Source organism: Tachypleus tridentatus, chromosome 13 (genome assembly GCF_004210375.1).
Source record: "Tachypleus tridentatus isolate NWPU-2018 chromosome 13, ASM421037v1, whole genome shotgun sequence".
NCBI classification, from domain to species: Eukaryota; Metazoa; Arthropoda; class Merostomata; order Xiphosura; family Limulidae; genus Tachypleus; species Tachypleus tridentatus.
Genome location: NC_134837.1, coordinates 39,441,065 through 39,461,152, shown reverse-complemented (window position 1 = coordinate 39,461,152; position 20,088 = coordinate 39,441,065). Strand labels below are relative to the sequence as shown.

The following is a 20,088-nucleotide window of genomic DNA, read 5'->3' as shown; positions in this document are numbered from 1 at the left end:
CTCAGCGGTAAGATTGACGGTTTATAATGCTAAATGTGGGGATTCTGTTCCTTCAGTGGACAAAGCTTAGAGAGTGAATAGTTAAAAAAAAGCGACCCCTCCAAACGGCCTTCGGTTGCTTTTAGGGTGAATAATTTGGTCATGACTACTATTTTAACACAGTATAATTGTTTTAGTATCTATTTATTAATACTCCCTTATTTAGTTTAAACTCGTTATGACGTGCATGTTATAATTTGTCTCGGAAGTCAAATCGACCCTTCTTAGCTGCCGAAAGAAAACCAAAATCAAACAGTAGTAAGCTGAAATATTTTCCCGAAACAAGTCTTATTTTCTTGAGAACTAAGTATAAGTACAGCAAAGAAACAGTGTATGTTAAAAATCATCATTGATGACATTTATTTATACTCATGATTAAAAACCAAATATAAAAACATTTGCAAGATCATGAGCTTATTGTAGATTTCAATGAAAGTATTAATTAATGTGTTGTAGACACCTATGAATAAAAACACAAAAAACACGTTATATCTGTGACTTTTGTATTTTTTTTATATTCGTTACATCACATCATTGTTACACCTAGATAGGTAACAATCATTTTTAAAACTTCAAATTCAAGGGATATCGAATTAATAAACTGTAAAACTAGTAAATTCTCGATCATACAATTAGTATTTTGAGTAAATATCTGTAAAAATGCTTAATTCGAAACTTCCGACCAAGTAAACGTTTATGTTCGCACATACCCTTGTGTGTTTCTATACACACCATGAGTTCCAGACACTGCAAAAATGTCTTTATAGCTTGGCTTGAGGACCAAAGAGAATGTTTAACTTTCGTGCGAGTGCAGGATCTCCTGTTATTTCCAACTTTCCAAGATCAATGGCCTGTGGATAATAAATGACATCACTTGAATTACGTATCTTTAAAGCTGACACTGTTCTTTCTCAAAACAAAACGGATCAATCAGAGAAAGTATGTCAAATTTTAAAACCAAAATCTGCACTTAAAGAGTTCGAGGTCTTTCAATTCTCTAATTGTACAACTAGTTTTTATTTTGAATTTTCTCTCTATCTTAAATTTAATATTTCACTCTTATTTTGTAAGCTGTTTTATTATGAAGTACAAAATCAACGCTGTATTCAAGCTGCAACTTGTATGTAACAAACTACAACTGTGAAAATACCTTATTAGTTTCAGAGTTTATCAAACAATTAATTTTATTCGAACGAAATAAAGTATTTTAATATATATAAAAAGCATTGTGTGTTTAATACGTGCTGAATTAATATTTTTACTATCTCATGATTCACATTATCACCATGAACTAAATGTTATTATATACCTAACTATATCTTACTATGGTTTAATCAGATATATTACGTGGTGTTTTAATATACATTTTACTCAAAACTTAACATATTTATTCAGTATTTTAAGAATAATTACCACTGATGCTATTCCTAGTTTGCCCCTGCAGAAAATTTGCTTGTTTGTTTTAAATTTCGCGCAAAGCTACATGATGGCTATCTGCACTAACCGTCCCTAATTTAGTAGTTTAAGACTAGAAGGAAAACAGTTAGTCATCACCACACACCGCCAACTCTTGAGCTACTTTTTTACCAACGAACAGTGGGATTGATCGTAACAATATAACGCCCTCACGGCTGAAAGAGTGAGCATGTTTGGTATGACGGAGATTCGAACCCGTGATACTCAGATTACGAGTCGAGTGCCTTGTTTGTTTGTTTGTTTTTGAATTTCGCACAAAGCTACTCGAGGGCTATCTGTGCTAGCCGTCTCTAATTTTGCAGTGTAAGACCAGAGGGAAGGCAGCTAGTCATCACCACCCACCGCCAACTCTTGGGCTACTCTTTTACCAACGAATAGTGGGATTGACCGTCACATTATAACGCCCCCACGGCTGAAAGGGCGAGCATGTTTGATGCGACCGGGATGCGAACCCGCGACCCTCAGATTACGAGTCGCACGCTTTAACACGCGTCGAGTGCCTTAACCACCTGGTCATGCCGAGCATCCCTGAAGAAGATAGGTCCACCTTTCGAAAGCGCCCTGGTTATAGAGTTTCTATTTCATTTCTATCAAGACTTCTTGACCCCATACAAACCATCAATTTTTTTTTCAATTGTTATTACGCATTGCCTTATGGGTCTTTCCACAGAAAAGTATCAGAAACAAAACTAGATCAGCTTGTATTCACATAATGGATGTGAGTTATTTATTTTCTAACACACCTGCACAGCATTAAATGATTTTCATTTGATTATCACAGTATTGAATTCTGGTATTAATAGATATAATGCATCATCAGAACTGATGCCACAGATGTATTCAGTTCGACTACTTGTTCCTGAGCTATACCAGTCTAGAGGAATTCCTCCTTGGACAGGAACAAATAGAAAGAACAAAAATGGGCTTCAAATAGTGTTGGGTTGTATATTATTTGTATAGTGCTTTGAAACGTTTTTACTTACCACAAGAAACCAAAATTTACATAGGTATTACAAGATAAATTAGACCTCACATGGGTTTTTAGTATTTTAATCAAGTTTTAATACAGCTGTTAAATGTAACAAGATCCGATCAGAAATAGTAACTAAACAGGCTTTACGAAAATAAATTCCTGTTTACCACATACTTTATTAATTTCAGCAGTTGTTTCTATAAAAATAAAAAAAAATCCGAGTTAGATTTTAAACAAAGTACTACACTCCTTTTCGTCAGCTCTCAGCTGTTGCCATATTTACCAACACAACCATCGATTAAAGATATGTATTCATTGCACATTTCAACATTATGTTTTTTATGTATTCGAACATTTGAAGCCACGTGTTTATTTTAAATCACTTCTTTTCATAAGCCGTAAATCATAGCCTAAAGATAAGGTGTCAAACAACTCCACTCTCATTGTATTACATATAAATATATACATACCGTTCAAAAAAAATATCATTAAAAGTAAAAAGTTTCGTTTCTTACTTTTAAAAAGCCACTTTTGCCATCCATGATATCACCCAACAAACTGTCCTCTAACGTCAGTAGACAGTCAGCTTTTTCCTCCTTCGATTCTCCCCTGGATATTTTTCCTATGCCGTTCTTCAAATCTACAGCTAACAGGATAATAATTTATTGAGAAAAACAACAGTGAGTAAAGGTTTATGTAAGAATATTAACGTGTTTATTGTCTTATGAACAAAAACACAAAATATTATACAATTAATATTAAAGTTCGTTATACTATTCTTATCAACAGTAACATGAAATGTTTAATTACAAATTTAAGTTCAAGATAAACTTTCCTTCTCGATTTCTTCGTCTCCTCTGATCTTCACGGCTTTCTCTGGATGCTCGTAATACAAAATAGCTAAGCTAGGAATTAGGTTTGAAACCCTATTCACCTAAATAAGCACAACCACGTTAGCTACGAAGTAGCCTACAAATCTATTCAGAAGGCGTTTCGGCATAGCCAGGTGGTCAGAGCACTCGCGGGTTTGAATCCTTGTCACACCAAACATACTCACCCTTTCATTCGTGGGGGCATTATACTGTGACGGTCAATCCCACTATTCGCTAGTAAAAGAGTAGCTGCATTCCCTCTAGTTTTACACTGCTAAATTAGAGACGGCTAGCGCAGATAGCCCTCGTGTAGCTTAGTGCGAAATTCAAACAACAAAAACAAACAATCAACTATTCAGTAGATCTAAATCTTAAAATGGGGCTAAAGAAAAACAAACGTTTCTGAGCGCGGCTCTGGTTATCTCCCAAACTAATCTGGGGATTGTGAGATTTAAAACCAAAGCAGCTGCCAAGTTAGTTAATCACAAACTCGAAAATAATAGAAAACAACAACAACAACAGCAGTTTCCCTTTTGTCTACAATGTGAAAATACGACGCAATTAAAAACAACAACACGTGTTTGTGTAAACTTTGAATTAGGAACATTTCTCGTTGAATTATATTCTTTGAAAGAATTACATTTACCAATGTTGCTAATGTATCTGAGGTTCTTTCTTATAATTTATATGTATAATGTCCAGTCTTATGAGTTTAAAACAAACATAATGCTAGACTTACTCCATTGAGAGGTTAGTACCCCATCCTTTAAAATGTTCCACTGACATATGGCCTGAATTCTAGAGACAAACCCAGGATTTCTTCCAATAATGATAGAAAGGTTCAGAAATACGTAATCACTTTTGATATCTGTCCGTATGGGCTGGGAAATAAATACAGTTGTGAGAAATAATGAATAATTAAAAGTATCTGAACAAAATGAATCTTTTTTTTTTTTTGTTGTAGCTTAAGCGTATTTATTTATTTCATCATATGTATATATATATATATATATATAATGTGGTCTTAACATACATATACATATATATATATATATATATATACAGAAAAAATAGAAAACTAAAACTACGAATTCATAGTTAGGGTTCAGATATAGCCGTCCCTACTTTTAAATTAATGAATAAAAGGAGGGAAGACAGTTTGTTTTCTGTTGTTTGAATTTCGCGCATACTAAACAAGAGCTACTTGCACTAACCATTCCTAATTTAGCAGTGTTAGACTAGAGGGAAGGCAGCTAGTCATTATCACCCACCGCCAACTCTTGGGCTACTCTTTTACCAAAGAATAGTGAGATTGACTGTCACATTATAACGCCCCCACGGCTGAAAGGGCGATCATGTTTGGTGCAACGGGGATATAAGGCTGAAAGAGCGGAGGTTTTGTCGATCTAACATAATAATCAGTCTTTATGTTAAATAAAATTATAGTACGCTTGCAGTTGTGTATAAAAGAGTTCTTAAAAGCACCAGTATAAATTGTTTCAGTCACATATTAAGTCTTTGATAACAAGAACTGTTTTTATTTTTTAACTCTGTAATTTATTTCCAGAACACTAACTAACAGCATTCGTTAATGGTTACATATTGGACTTGTGATCCAAGGGTCTCGGATTTGTTTGTTTGTTTGTTTTTTTTAATTTCGCGCAAATCTACACGAAGGCCGTCTGCGCTAGCTGTCCCTAATTTGACAATGTAATTCTAGAAGGAAATCAAATTATCATCACCACTCACCGCCAACGCTTTAACTACTCTTTTACTATCGAATAGTGAGATTGATCGTGACGTTATAACACCCCCGCAGCTGAAAGGGCGAGCATGTTTAGGGCGGCGGAAATTCGCACCCGCGACCCTCACATTACTAGCCAAGCGCCTTAACCACCTGGTCATGCTGGGCCAGAGGGTCTCGGTTTCAAGACCTGGAGCTACCAGGGAAGTTCCAGAGCCGAGTGCGTTATGACTTATAAGAGTGGCAGTCATTTCTACTACTTGATCGAGAATAGTTCCTTCAGGCGATGGGTGCTGGATGGCTTCTCGATAGTTTGCAGTTTAAACTGAGAGACGGCTATGTCTGAAACACAGTGATGTGTGACTTGACGGTTTATTCCACTGTGTGCATAATATGACAAATAGTATTTGGTTACCTCCTGGTTGCTTAGTGCAAACTTACCTATCTAAATCAATAAAATTTGAAGTTCGATCCTTGTGGCAGACACAGTCCTTATATTCCATTAAGCAGCTGTGCACTCAGACAAACATACTCCATTAAAGAACTTACCACATCTTCTATAAGAAGCGGGGATAATAATATTAATTCCACAGCTTTCTCAGACCTCATAACGTCATTGCACAGTTCATTTAACTTCTGGGTGAGCATGATATTCCCTTTCAGCTTAAGTTTTCCTGTCATGTAAGCCTGTCATAAATAGTAAAGTTTGACACAAAACATTGTTTTTTTCTGGAATTTTAACGAAAAAAAAACACTTTAGACCATGAAAGGTAACAACTTAAAAATTACGTTTGTCTGGATAAAACCTTCATTAAATTTAACAACAATAACAATATTTCGTTAATGATATAGCTGATTAAATATCATATAAGCCTAAGTTATTTCTGTCACGACAAGACTGAATGATAAAGCGTCAGGTATTTTACTGGTGTCATAATAAATGAGTTTTAAACCTCTAACGTTAAGTAAGAAATATAAAACAATTGATTTTCATAACATCGAAAACGCAAACTGGTGGTGCTTTTCAAATGTGATTGCTTGTTTGTTTTTTCTTTGCAAGGCCACATCTAGCTATCTGCTGATTTCATCGAGGGGAATCGAACCCCTCGTTTTAGGTTTGTGAATCTGTACACTTATCGCTATACAGCGAAAGACCTTTTCTAATAACATGTTTTCTTTCTTAATATGTAAAGACGCTAAAATTTTGTTTTTTTCGAAATAATATTTAATATAAATCCTTCGGGAAAACATGATATAAAAATTTAATTACGTACAAGTGATTCCCATCTGGCAAATGAAACATTTTGTTGTTGTTGTTGTTGTTGTTGTATCAATTAATCTTCATTAAGAAACCAGTAAACTGAGAAAATTGATTGCACACACATATATATGTGAAATAATTAAAATAAATTAAATATCTATAAAAAATGTAAAGCAGATCCGGAAGGTTTATAGAGAAACATATTTTTAGGGGTTCACATCACTTTTTATGTCATTGATTTACCCAAACTCGATGATAATATTGAAAATGAAATGTAATTGTTATCGAAAATTATTCTAGACCAGGGGTCACCAAACTACGGCCCTCGAGGTCATTTTCTCCGGCCCGCCAGCAGCTAGCCGCTTAGAAATAAAAAGTGACATTTCATCAAATGTCCGACTGTCATAAATCACACCGAAGATCGCTTTAAGCTCTTTAAGCTGGCAAACACAAGACGTTATGATAAAAAAGAAACAAGGCCGTCACGTGCATTTTTAACTAACAGGAAAATTCTTCTTTCGTCCTTGCTGCTCGTTTATTCATATCGAGGCAGGCACGTATCTATGAAAGCATTAGGATTTCGAAAATAAGTACAGACTTAACTCTCGTCCTATCGACTCGTTTTGTAAATTCAGCGGCCTAGGGTTACCGCTTCAGTAAGCTCATTTCTCTTGGTAGTCAAGTTATGCGCTTTTCGTAACTCGTTCTTAGGTAAGTGTCACAGCAAACGTACGTTTCAATATATTTTGTTTGTGCGTTCTTGGACCAGTACAATACTTTTCTCACATCGTTCTGTGTTTTTCATTTTCAGATTCTGTTTAGTGTTTTTTCACCCATCGTTATGGCTGCTTTTAAAAGAAGAAAAGTGGACTCTGAGTGTTGTGCTTTCAATGAAGAATGGGGAGAAAAGTACTTCTTTGTGGAAACAAAAAACCAGAAAGCTACTTGTGTGATATGCACCGAAAGTGTTGCCGTTGTAAAAAGAGTACAATCTTCGGCGTCACTATGAAACAAAACATCTATCAACATATTTGAAATTTTCAGGAAAGTTCCATTCTGAGAAACTTGAATCCATGAAACGTGTTTTTGAATCTCAAAAGAATCTTTTCACGAGAATGTTTGCTGAAAATGAATCTGTCACTCGTACAAGTTACAAAATAGTGCATAGGATGGCAAAGCGAGGAAAACCTTTTACTAACGGCAACTTCATCAAAGAGCGTATGATGGAAACAGCAAATGAACTGTGTCCTGAAAAAGCCAATTTGTTTGAAAGTATCAGCCTTACAACAACTTCAGTTGTACAGAGAGCAGAAGAACTTGTAGAAAACATCGCATTACAGATACGTCAAAAAAATAGTCAAGTACGTCACAACTTCTCGTGTTCATTTGTGGAGTTAATTTGGACTTTCAGATCACGCAAGAGTTGGCATCAGTTTGCAGCATGCACGGAAGAAAAACTGGAGACGACATTTTCATGGAAGTGCATGAAACTTTGCAAGACTATAACCTTCAGTGGAATCAGCTTAGAGGTGTAACAGTTGATGGAGGAAAAAACATGGCTGGAGTAAAGAAGGGTCTCGTGGGGCTGATCAGGAAACAGTTGGAAGATCTTCAACTCCCAAGCGCTCTGTTCATACACTGCATCATACATCAGCAAGCACTCTGTGAAAAAGGCTTAGATATTTCTTGTGTACTGAAACCAGCCATTTCTGCAGTGAACTTCATTCGGGATCATGCACTTAATCATCACCAGTTCAAGGCGTTTCTTGAAGAAATTTATTCGGATTTCTGTGACTTGCCTTATCATACGGCGGTGAGGTGGCTCACCTGCGGTAAAGTCTTGTCTCGTTTTTATAAGCTGAGAAGAGAAATAGATATATTTCTTATCGAGAAATGTAGAGCCGATCCACTTCTGTCGGGTTCAACCTGGCTGTCAAAGTTGTCATTTTTGGTTGACGTCACATCCAAAAATGAATGAATTGAACTTGAAACTTCAGGGGAAGAATAACCTTGTTTGTGATCTCTATAGAATCATTAAAGGATTTCGGAGAAAGCTGTCATTGTTTGAAGCACATTTGGAAGGAAACCTCTCTAATTTTCAGTATTTCAATGAGTTTCATGCTGGAACCACAGAAGATGTCAACCTAGAGTTTCAGAAAAAAGGCTATTGGTGATTTAAATAAGCATTTTTAAATAGATTTTCAGATCTCAACAGAATCTAAAGTGGCATTCTTCTTTTTCAGAATCCTTTTGATTGTGTCATTGATGACGTGCCAGTGGAACTTCAGCTGGAGGTAATCGATTTGCAAGGAAATGACTTGTTGAAAGAAAAAACACAGAGAGGAGCAACTTACTGAATTTTACAGCTGCACACCTGAAGATGATTTTCCAAAGCTGAAGCACTTCGCATCTGGTATGGCATCAGTGTTCGGAACAACTTATGTCTGTGAACAAGCATTTTCAAATATGAAGTATGTGAAGTCGGTACATCGATCAAGGTTGACCGAAGAACATTTGAAAGCAATTCTAATAATTGGATGCAGCAATTCAAAACTGAACATTGAAAATATTTTGAAAGCCAAACGCCAATTTCATAAATCTCACTAACTTTTTGGGGGCTTAGTGAAATCCAGAAATGTGCTCACTATGTGTGATGTGACAATTGTTTTTGCTAATGTCACCTTCTTTGATAACCTTTTGGTAAATAAAAATGTTGGTTGTATTTCTGTTTGTTTTTTATTATATGTGTGTATTGCATGCTACTCCCACATGGCTAATGTGTCATCCTAAACGTAGTGTTAAATCTTTTACAGAAAGCTTTCGTTCTAGTTTATGAGTATTGAACATAATGATCATGCGGCCCACGCTTCTCATTCCCCAAGTAATCTGTCCCCCCTGTGAAAAAAGTTTGGTAACCCCTGTTCTAGACAAAATTTTAGAAGGAATTATAAGTTTCTATAATGGAAATTTATGACAATGGTTACAAAATTCTGATACTAATTTTACACCACAAAAAATTTAATCAATTTTACTATAACAATGTGTTATGATTTTCGACTAAATATGAATGACAAACAAACACCTAGAGATCTGGAATGTTGAAGTATTTCGAGTCACTCATCACGATACAACACTAAGTGCTATATTTCTTTAAAAAAATTTCTGATCACTCATCATGATACAACATTATTACATTTCTTAAAACCATTTCAGATCACTCATCATGATATAACACTGTTACATTTCTTAAAATCATTTCAGATCACTCATCATGATATAACACTAACTGTTACATTTCTTAAAACCATTTCAGATTCTCAGTGTGATACAATACTAACCGCTACATTTCTTAAAGCTATTTAAAACCACTCATGATAATGATATAGCGCAATACAAACTGCTACATTTCTTTACTCATGGATTGTATTTAACGTTCAATTCACGAAACTGCATCTTAGATTTATTCTGTTTCATCTAGATCAGTGATTCCCAACCAGGGGTGCTCGCACCCCTTGTGGGTGCGAGACAGCGTTCCAGGGGTGCGAGATAACATTTCAGTTGTTTTTTTTTTGTTTACATTAAGAGTACTGTCCTATATGTTCAAAAATTTTGTTCGATTTTTATTTCATATTTTTCTTGTTACAGACGTAGCTTTTTACCTTGTTACGATAAACTATCGTTTCTACCGTCACCGGCGCAGACCGAAATCTTAATGTTCAACTGTAAACAAACAACACACGAAACGTAAACACTTGGGTGCACAGGCAGACTTGCGGATTGCTATCAGCAACAAAGTGCCACGCTTTGAAAAACTCGTAAGAAATAAACAGGAACAAAAGAGTCATTAAATTTAAATTGGCTTATGAACATTTGAACATTTCAAATTCAAAGAAATTTCATTTCATGCATGGATGAAAATTTATTTTTTTGTAGGCCATGTAGGGTTTATGCAACTTTTAGTTTGTTGTAATATTTTTTCTTTTCCAAATGTTTGGTTTTTGTTTACATATCATAAAAAACTAATTATAAAAATTTGTTTTGGCCACCTTCACCTTTATTCTTAAATCAATAATTACTGTTTTAGGGGTGCGGGGGCATAAAAAAGGTTGGGAACCATTGCTTAAATAGTCTAGATTCTTGAAAATACAGTTTTTAGAGCAATGAAAATATATACTATTTCAAATTATGTGTCTGCTACAAACATTACATAGGGTTTTAGATGTCACACCAGAGCAATAATTATTATTATATGAAACTATCTCAAACATCGCCAGAAATGGGATTTATCGACAGTGTCGAACCCTTCGGTTTGTGTTTACCCTTTGTGCGTTGAGTTTTCCCAATATCAGCAAAATGACGTCGTTATCATCAATCATAAGCTGACAACCATACTGTCCATTTTTGGGCGGTCCTTCGTAAAATTGTCCAAGTGGCCCACTTCTCAGATCCAGTGCTACGCATCAGAAATTAATATTGAAATTTATCAACAGAAACTGCTCTTAGTAAATAATTTTAAAAAAAAATCGTTTACATTAAATTTGGTTAGCAATCATAACTGACATAAATTTTTTCAATACTTTTATTAATTTATAAATATTTTTAAATATAGTTATTTAAATTACAATGGCTAAAAATTGGACTGAAATAATTTAACTGGTTTCTTCACGTAGACGGTAAAGAAAAGAAAATCAACACTGGAGTAATCCTACTTGATGTCATCAGAAAGTAAATTAAAATCTAAGAGCAGAGTTTCACAAACTGTGGTCTATGGCCCTCTGTAATTACCATTTACTGAAAGAGCAAGAAATAAAATAAAATGCAAAAACATTATAAAAATAATATAGTAATATATATATATATAAACACCTTTGTGAACCTGACGATGACCGAAGAAGGTCGAAACGTTGTTCGCTCTTCTATGTAAAATATTTTCTCAACCCAAACGAGCCGTTTTTGCATATAAATAAACAGAATTATTTCAATTCGTCGTGCGCCTGGCACCGTTACATGCCCAACCCCCCAAAAAAATAAATTTACACTGGGATTGACACGTATAAAATGGAAGTATAAAAATCAGATAAATATGGAACCAGATCCTTGTGTGCAACTGTCACTGAATTTTACCCTTAAAAAATTGTCAGTTGTCAGTCTGGTAACAAAAGGAGAAGTTTCACGTCAAAAGCTATAAAATCCTTCATAAACCAGAGGAAAGGTAACCAGTTTTCAATAAACATTGGCAACCATTTAAATATTCTTTACCAATGAATAGTGAGGGTGACTGTCACATTATAACGTCACCAAGGCTGAAAGGGTGAGCAAGTATAGTACCAGATATGCGAGTTAAGCAGCCTGACTACCAGGCCATTTCAAGTCCCATTTAACTTAATAAAGCATAAAAAAGTGAAATAAATACCAAAGTTTGATATACGTTTTAATGATTCCTAAACAGTCGTGTTTGGTATTTTAAACCTGAACAACGCCTTATGCCACGCCTATTGACTAAATGCCCAAGTCATAGATTCCTCTAGAGTGCTTGTAATACATCCTTAACTTAAGACTCCTGAACAGAGAAAAAAGGCAAATGGTCAGCAGCACTTTTGACCTATACAGTTTGCTTTTAACCAAATAACAAAATTAATTACAACACCCACAACGCTGTACATACATGTAGGAGCGTATTCAGTGGTGTATCTATGCTTGAACCTTGGATTCTTTATCTACAGAACGGTCTCCAAAAACACTCCTATTAAATTAACAAAATATTTTGGTAAGCTTGAATTTATGTTTAAACGCATTCCCATAGAAACGTGATGTTTAATTGTAAAATCCACCTAGGTTTAAACCTACAATGAAAAGAAATATAAATTGATTTAAATTAAAAGCTATTCAACCATTTTTATCTCACGTTATTGAAGTGACTTATTGCTCTTCAAACTATGATGAAATTGGACAATGACTAACAATGTCCACACGAGTGTAACAACTACAACAGATGTTCGTTTTCAATTCATTATTCAGTACCAACTGAATGAAGTTCATCCCAGAGTAAAAATTGTTTTTTTTTTCATTCAATGCGGATATGAATAGATCCTAATATACTTGACAGTTGAAGTCACCAAATAACCACCAACAAAGTACTTCTGTTTGCATGTACGTCATTATCCACCATTCATAAAGTAGTATGCTAATTTGTTTTGAGGAATTTTGATAAAGGCGATACGAAGGTTGTTTGCACTAGCTCATAAAATTGGAAAAAATATTCGCTATTTGGCGTAGTTTCCATCTACGAAACGAAACACTTAACCTGCCAGTTTTATAACAGGAGAAAACAAACAGTTAAACATTTCGACATTTGAATAATTTAATGCTGAATAAATATGTAGAGAAAGAGAGAGAGTTTTAATTGAATAATATCCGTGGTCTGACAAGCTTTATCCAGAACAGAATCAAATTACCAAATATGAAGTGTATATTATATTGAATTTAGTTATGTATCTCAGATAACCAAATAAAGAAAGCTAAAAGCTTATCTCGGCTCTTGACCATGCCTCCAGTGGCACAACAGTATATCTGCGGACTTACAAGAGCTAGACAGTTAAAGTTCTTTAAAACAGGATGGCCTAGCTACGGGATGGCGACTATAGCTTCAGAGATTATTAAAAAACACTAGCCAGTCCTCCAAAATGTCTTTAAATCATTAAATGAACAAGTAGAAGATATGTGTGTAACATATATATAAGGATTAGATACAAAATATGTTGTGCTATCATGCCGTAAGCCATTGGACTCGAGTTTATCAAATTTTACCACCTCAACAAATTCCCATCTCAGATAGATGCATTTAAGAGGTTTTCATCATAAGATTTCTAGCAACATAAATGAAGGCCTAAATAAGTTTTCAAAAACTTGGCTTTAATTAGGAATACTGCAAATAGTTTTCCGAGGCTAAAACGGGTAATCGTCGAGACAAAATCGACATGACAGAGTCCGCTCCCCACTTTATAGGGGTTTGTAGTTTTATGGTAATGCTTTGTTCAGGTGTGGTTAAGTTAAACACTCTTTGCAGAGGTATCGGCTAAGTACAAAGTACCAATATCCAAACATTGAGAAAAACTGTACACAAGTCTATCTCATGTAAAACTAGTGGTAAAAGGCCACTAGTTCACGCCTTCTGTTCTCGTCAAGTGAAAAACCTTTGTCTCGGTCACTGAAACTAGTTTTCTTGCATACAAATAAGATGAGTCCAAACGCAATGGAAAATCATTCATGAAAGAGAAAGAAGTTAGCAGCAACAATAGGATGGCAAAAATGAGAAGCTCATAACTTGCTCAAACTCTGAAAACAATAGAAGAGATTCAGAAGGTACAAGTGAAAGTTTGGAATAGACTACTACCACAAAAGAAGCAAATATAAAGAATGAGATTAGGGCGTGTTAACAGAAGATCTAGAAATCAACAACTTCACTAAAGAAATTTACATATCACTGTCAGACAAAATGTTCAGAAATCACTACTAAAGACATCAAATACGAGCGCAAGGAATATGTCCAAGAAGAGACGATGTCGCCATAAAAGTGACCTAGTCACTACACGTTAACACAACGTTTGTCTTTTAATAATACTTTTATTTTTAAACTGAAAAAAAACCCAAAGATTTAACAGAAAAGTAAGGCAAGTTTGTAGGCATAATGTTGGCATACTCTTACTAGAACAAAGACATTTTCACAAAGATATAAACAGTTTTAAAGACATGTTTATTTACCACTAATAATGGAACCTTGAATACCCACAGAAATCTGGTATTGGTTTTGTTGAATTAGCCGATACTAATTCCGAAGTGAAGCAGCAGATGGAAGGTAACTGGCCCATAGCACCCATTACCAGTTCTTAGGCTATTCTTTACCAACGAATGATGGAAATGAATATCACATTATAGGCCCACACGACCATAAGCACGTTCGGTAACAAGTTTCAATCCCACGATCTGCAGATTTTCAGAGAGCTCACGCACAAAAAGTTTTCTTTAGCATAATAATATTGAAGGAATAAATATCAAGTCTGTACAGGAAAACAAAAACTATTGTGTCCTGTTTATGTCCCATAAATCTGTAACTGTATACAAAATACTTTATCTTGTGGAATGAAATGCGTTATCATTGAAGAAATTTGCATATAAAGAAACTGAAATCAACTAAAAGAATAAAACACAAATATTTAAACTGTATTTTAATTAACTCGGAAAATTAGTTAATGCATGTCATGTAAACTGAACACTTAAAGCTTTTCACTTGCATAACTATCAATATATCAGTTTATTGATTCTAAAGTAGCCAGTGTTATCCTTTAAAAAACAAAACGGTACTGGAATATGGTTTCTTTTTATTCAGACAGAATAAAGTTATGAACATAGAACTATCAATAAATCAATTATTTAAGATAAATTGTATCAAATATTTATATCAATTGAGAAAAGGATTGTATAAAAGATGCAACAGGTGACAATAACGTGTATATTGGAAACGACCAAATTTGTTTCGCTAGTTAGTAGAACTGTTAACATGGATTACTAGCAAGATGTTTCTCGCTGGTATAGCGGCAAGTCTACGGATTTACAACGCTAAAATCAGGAGTTCGTTTCCCATCTGTGGACACAGCAGATAGCCTGATGTGGCTTTGCTATAAGAAAACACAAACACACTAACAAGAGTATACACAATAAAAGTCTTATGGTCCTCGTTTACATTACCTATTAGGCCCAGCATGGCCTGGTGGTTAGGGCACTCGACTCGTAATCTGAGGGTATTGAGTTTGAATCCCCATTACACCAAACTTGCTCGCCCTTTCAGCAGTGAGAGCGTTATAATATGACAGTCAATCCTACCATTCGTTGGTAAAAGAGTACCTCAAGAGTTAGCGATGAGTGGCGAAGACTAGCTGTCTTCTTTTTAGTTTCACACTGCTAAATTTGGAACGACTAGCGAGTTAGCCCTCGTGTAGCTTTAAGCGAAATTTTAAAAAAGTACTTACTTTCATGTTGAGATATTTTATATTTGAAGCTCAATAAACTATTCATTTATTTCATTCATTTATTTACGATAAACAAATACAATGTTCGAATATATTTCATTGAAGCCGGGCTGTGAATTTCAAAGTTTTTTATTTCATCTGTGATGCAATTGAACGGGCACCCTCAGCTAAGAAGAGTTGTAAAAGTGACAGTCAAATACCTTACGTTTGATCAGTAGTTAAAGATTAGGAACAGCTTACCTGAACTCTTTTAGCACTCTGACCTGAACATTTGGCCCACGTGTTGCATGGTGTGCTGTCCAAGTATAGTTTGTGTAATCTTAGAAACTCCGCATCATAAAATAACGTTCTCTAAGTCCAGTTCGCAGTTATTAGTATAATTTCTTTGCACAGCCTTGTTCGTGAAATATTTTCTGGATAAATGTGGGCAATATGATATTTTGCAATTGTAATAAAGTATCTTCTTTACTATGCTTTAACGACTGCCTTTGAATACTGTGTATTTATCTTAAGATACATCAATCATCAACCGTTAACTGAAATTTCACTGTACATTTTGTAATTGTACTGTGGGTAACAAAACTTAAAGAAGCATTACAATGAAAACTAACCGTTGAAGTTGTTTTCTCAACTGTGAATCTTGAGTTCAGTCAAACCAACAGTCACAACAAAATATTCAATATTCTATCAGATCTTTGTCTGATGTTCAAAATATGAATAGAAATTGTCTAGCAATCAGTCTCGCCTTGTTTTTGTTGTGTTTTTAAAGCAAAATCTTAGGTGTCGAAAGGAATCTATCCTGGAATATAAGTTATTTATTTTCCACTTACTCCATTCTTTAGCAATCTTTCCTTTCTTAGTAATCTTCAAATAAAATATTTCTTTCATTTTATCACAAAGATCGTGTTCTCTTTGTAGAACTATATTAAACGCATTGACAATCAGCTCAGTTTTCAGGCCAAGTAAAGGCTAGAAAGAAAAGAAAAAAAATTACTAATTAGCCATCTCACGATGACGAAATATTTGAAGTTTGCATTTTAAAACAGCATAACTTTAATATAGTTTATCAGCTTTCATATTTAGTTTGTGTAATATTTGATGTTTGTCTACTATACCTTGCCGGAATATGATGTGTTGTCATTTGAGCGTTTTGTTTCGGGTATTTCATTTTCCCATAATTCCCGGAGAATTTGTATAGCTTGCACGTCGCTGAAAATTTTACGTTGTCCAGGTGTGAAGGCCTAAAAGTAAAAAAATGCAAGTGATTTTCCATGAATGTTATTTTATAGCCAACTTTAATGAAACAGGATCCAAAATGGTTATAATTTATTATTGCGCCTTTTTTGTATAAAATACTGGTGTTTCCGTACGCAGTTCTAATCATCTCTATAATTTTAAATATATTCGATCTTAGTAAAATAACTTCTCTATAATAACGTATTTTCTTCAATATATTACACGATTTAATACATTTTTATTAACTTGGTTCTGTCGTAGCTGAAATAGCTATTAGTTATGCCCGTATATATTTATAACAGGATATATCTTTAGTCAGGTATATTCAAACAAATGTTCTATAGCTCCATGCAGTTACTGAGTGTAATTAATTAATTCCGTACTTCTTTATCGGATATTGAAAGGTCATAAAAATATACTAATCCTTTTCAACAGGTTAAGGTTACGCACAACCACTTAAGTTTCGAGCTGCCTTGTACATGTTTTTTAAAAGATATTCTATTCAAAGATGTGATTCATAAAGCTATAAATATTGGGTTGGATGGTTTAGAATTGTATTCAAGCTATAGATAAAGTACCTGATATATATCATGGAACACTGCACTAAAACTTTGGACTCAATATAAAAAAGAGGTATTTCCACAATCTCTTGTTTAGCTCTCACGTTTCTGGGCTTCTTCAGTTCCTGTTTTTACCCTTAACAGTCAAACAATGGTCACACAGAATACAAATTCTGCCATAAACACTGTGATGTAAATAATGAATTTTATGCTTCGAATTTCACTTATGTTTAGTTATTTTCTCCTTCTGTTCATATTCCATTTATTATTCACCTAATGGTCCCAAACCTCTGTGGAAACTCGTAACATTCTCATAGATACTTGAGTACTTGTACACCACAGACCTACGTTATCACTAACAGTTTGAAAGGCTAATGATTTTCATTTTTAAACTCACCTTTAATAAATAATTATTCCCTGAAACCATAATGATGTTTGTAAAATAATAAAAATATTTTTTTCTCTTTTCCTGAGTACTTTAGTTTATGTTTTCAACAATAATTACAAATGAAACCAACCTTTTTTCCATCAGTTTTTTCTGTTATGATTCTAACTAGCTCATCATCCTCTATGGTTACTGTATAATCAGCTACAACATCTATAGGTGGCCCTTTATACACGCTTCCCGTTCCATTCTTCAGATCTAAAGCTACAAAATTAAAGAATAGATGACTGAAAAAAAACACAAAAAACTCGATGATAAAGCTTCTGAAGTTATAAGGACAACAAAAAGATTACATCAAATCACAATTAATACAAGATGTATTCGTTTATTTGTTTGCTTTTAAGCACAAAGCCACGTCAAAGGTTATCTGTACTGCACCCACCACGGGTTATCAAAAACCTGTTTTTAACATCACATTTCAACTCTACAGTTAACCCACTAGGAAGCTACATGGGTGTTAAAAACGTTAATGAATATCTTTCGTTTAAAATTCCCTGGTATCATACTATGGCTATACATTACGGAAATAATTATTTAGTTAGAAGAGGGCAGGACCGGCTTCGTGGTTTGCTAGCCGGAGCGTGAATCTGAGGATCCATTGTCAGCTCTCTGTTGCTCTACGCTTTAACTCCGTGGATGTGTTAGAAGAGCGACAGTCAAATTCGATTATAATATCCCAAGAGTTGGAAATGGACGTTCTTGGCTGGTTGCTTTCCCTTTAGTTTATCTGTTCAAAAATAGAGACAAACAAACAACGCAAAACTTAATTATACACAGGGATGGACGAAAATAAGCCCCCCTCTTGAAAATTATGTTAAGTTTTATATATTTTATTAGATAACAGAAAAATATGTAAAACTATATGTTTTTAAAATTCAAATTCTGTTCAAATATGATCTCAAATCCTAACTTTAACACTGGTTTTCGTATATACATAAACTTTTCATGATTTTAGTTACATATTATCATAAAAAGTGGTGGGCATGTGCTGTAGTTTCTTAGATCTTTTCATTCCAATTAACCTACCCTGTACATTTTAGATTTCATGGCAAACTTTGCTTTCTTTCTTTTTATCACTAAATGCAAATGGCAGTTGCCTCAGATGTAATATTCTCAACTAGAAACAACCAGATAAATCCATTTGTTTTCCTTGTCATTTTATAAATAAAGGCCTTATACGTCCATTACGTGAATAAATAATTTGTTTGTTTAAAGTTAAGCACAAATCGATACAATGGACTATCTGTACTCTACCCACCATGGGTATGGAGACCTGGAATCTAGCTTTGTAAGTATGTAGACATGCCACTCTACCACTGGGAGGGGGCATACAAATAGTTAAACCTCAAATATTTCGCTACTGGCTACAAAGGAACGATTTTGTAGCGGCATGAATAACTGGGTTTTATATTATTTGATATTTTTAATATATATTTTGTATTGGTTTTAACCCGTGTTGAACAAACATGTTGTAAGTCTTGTTAGCTAAAGACGTTAGATCTTCACTTGGTCATTATTTGTTATGTTTTATTAGCATTTTCATTATCCTTTACACTTTCAATTTTTAACATTTTTTTCTTGCATCATGTTAAACTTATGACTCCTTCAGTCTATATTTCAATAGCCAAACACTTTGTATATTCAGCATACTCTGAAGTTATTTTATTAGTAAATAATACGGAACTTTTACAACTTTATGTAGTTACAGAACTACATTCCACTACTAGTACCATTATTTTTTTATTCACTTTCTGACAAAACCACTCAAGGTATTCGTCCCTAATTTTGAAATGATAGACTTCGCTTCGTTTCCTCTGTATTGGTATTTGGGTAGTGATGTTAAATACCCAGGAGGGTCAGGTGCACTAGACCTCTTCCTCCATCCCGAACGTTGATGGCGTCTATCGTTAAGGTTGGTTAATTAGTATAACATTGGGCCAGAGTATGGCACTGTACTCAGGCCTGTTTCAGGGTAATGTCCATGCATAGTCTCAAAATAATTTTTTTCTCTTTTTATATATATTTTTTTCTCTCTTTCTTTCTTTCTTCCCTGGATAAAATACTACTACTAGTAGTAGTAATAATAAAAAAATAAAAAATAAGAAAAATAGGGTAAATAATATAAAACTAGGTTTAAGTGTCTAGTGCATGGTGGCCAGCGTGTTTGATATTTCTTAAATATATGTTAAAAGGTGAGAGGTATTTAGGACTACTTTTATCATGTACGTAGTATCTGTCGAGATCACACATTAAGTTATTTTTATGCCAGTTCTTATTACAATACTTTAGATAATTTTGCAAGAGTCTTACAGATATTGTTTCGATGTTTGTATACTTGTACATGAATGTGGATGAAGTAATACGTGGTACTTTATAGGCCGAAGTTAAAACTGAATTTTGTATTCATTGCAGTTTCTGTAATTGTTTGGGTGCTATGTTTATCCAGGCAGGAGATG

General features: G+C 34.3%; 1 protein-coding gene across 1 annotated transcript in view; it reads right to left on the bottom strand.

Annotated features, from left to right (window-relative positions):
* Positions 1-531: 531 nt before the first annotated feature.
* The window catches only part of LOC143238276 (hydroxysteroid dehydrogenase-like protein 2), a 31,399-nt gene continuing 11,842 nt past the window's right edge, over positions 532-20,088 (bottom strand). Inside the window, exons 4-11 of the mRNA XM_076478364.1 lie at positions 17,706-17,836; positions 16,507-16,632; positions 16,222-16,360; positions 10,685-10,818; positions 5,654-5,791; positions 4,100-4,241; positions 3,004-3,134; positions 532-890 (exon numbers count right to left, since the gene is read on the bottom strand). Of these exons, the coding sequence (XP_076334479.1) occupies positions 801-890; positions 3,004-3,134; positions 4,100-4,241; positions 5,654-5,791; positions 10,685-10,818; positions 16,222-16,360; positions 16,507-16,632; positions 17,706-17,836 (1,031 nt within the window). The 3' untranslated portion in view covers positions 532-800. The remainder of the gene's footprint in view (positions 891-3,003; positions 3,135-4,099; positions 4,242-5,653; positions 5,792-10,684; positions 10,819-16,221; positions 16,361-16,506; positions 16,633-17,705; positions 17,837-20,088) is intronic.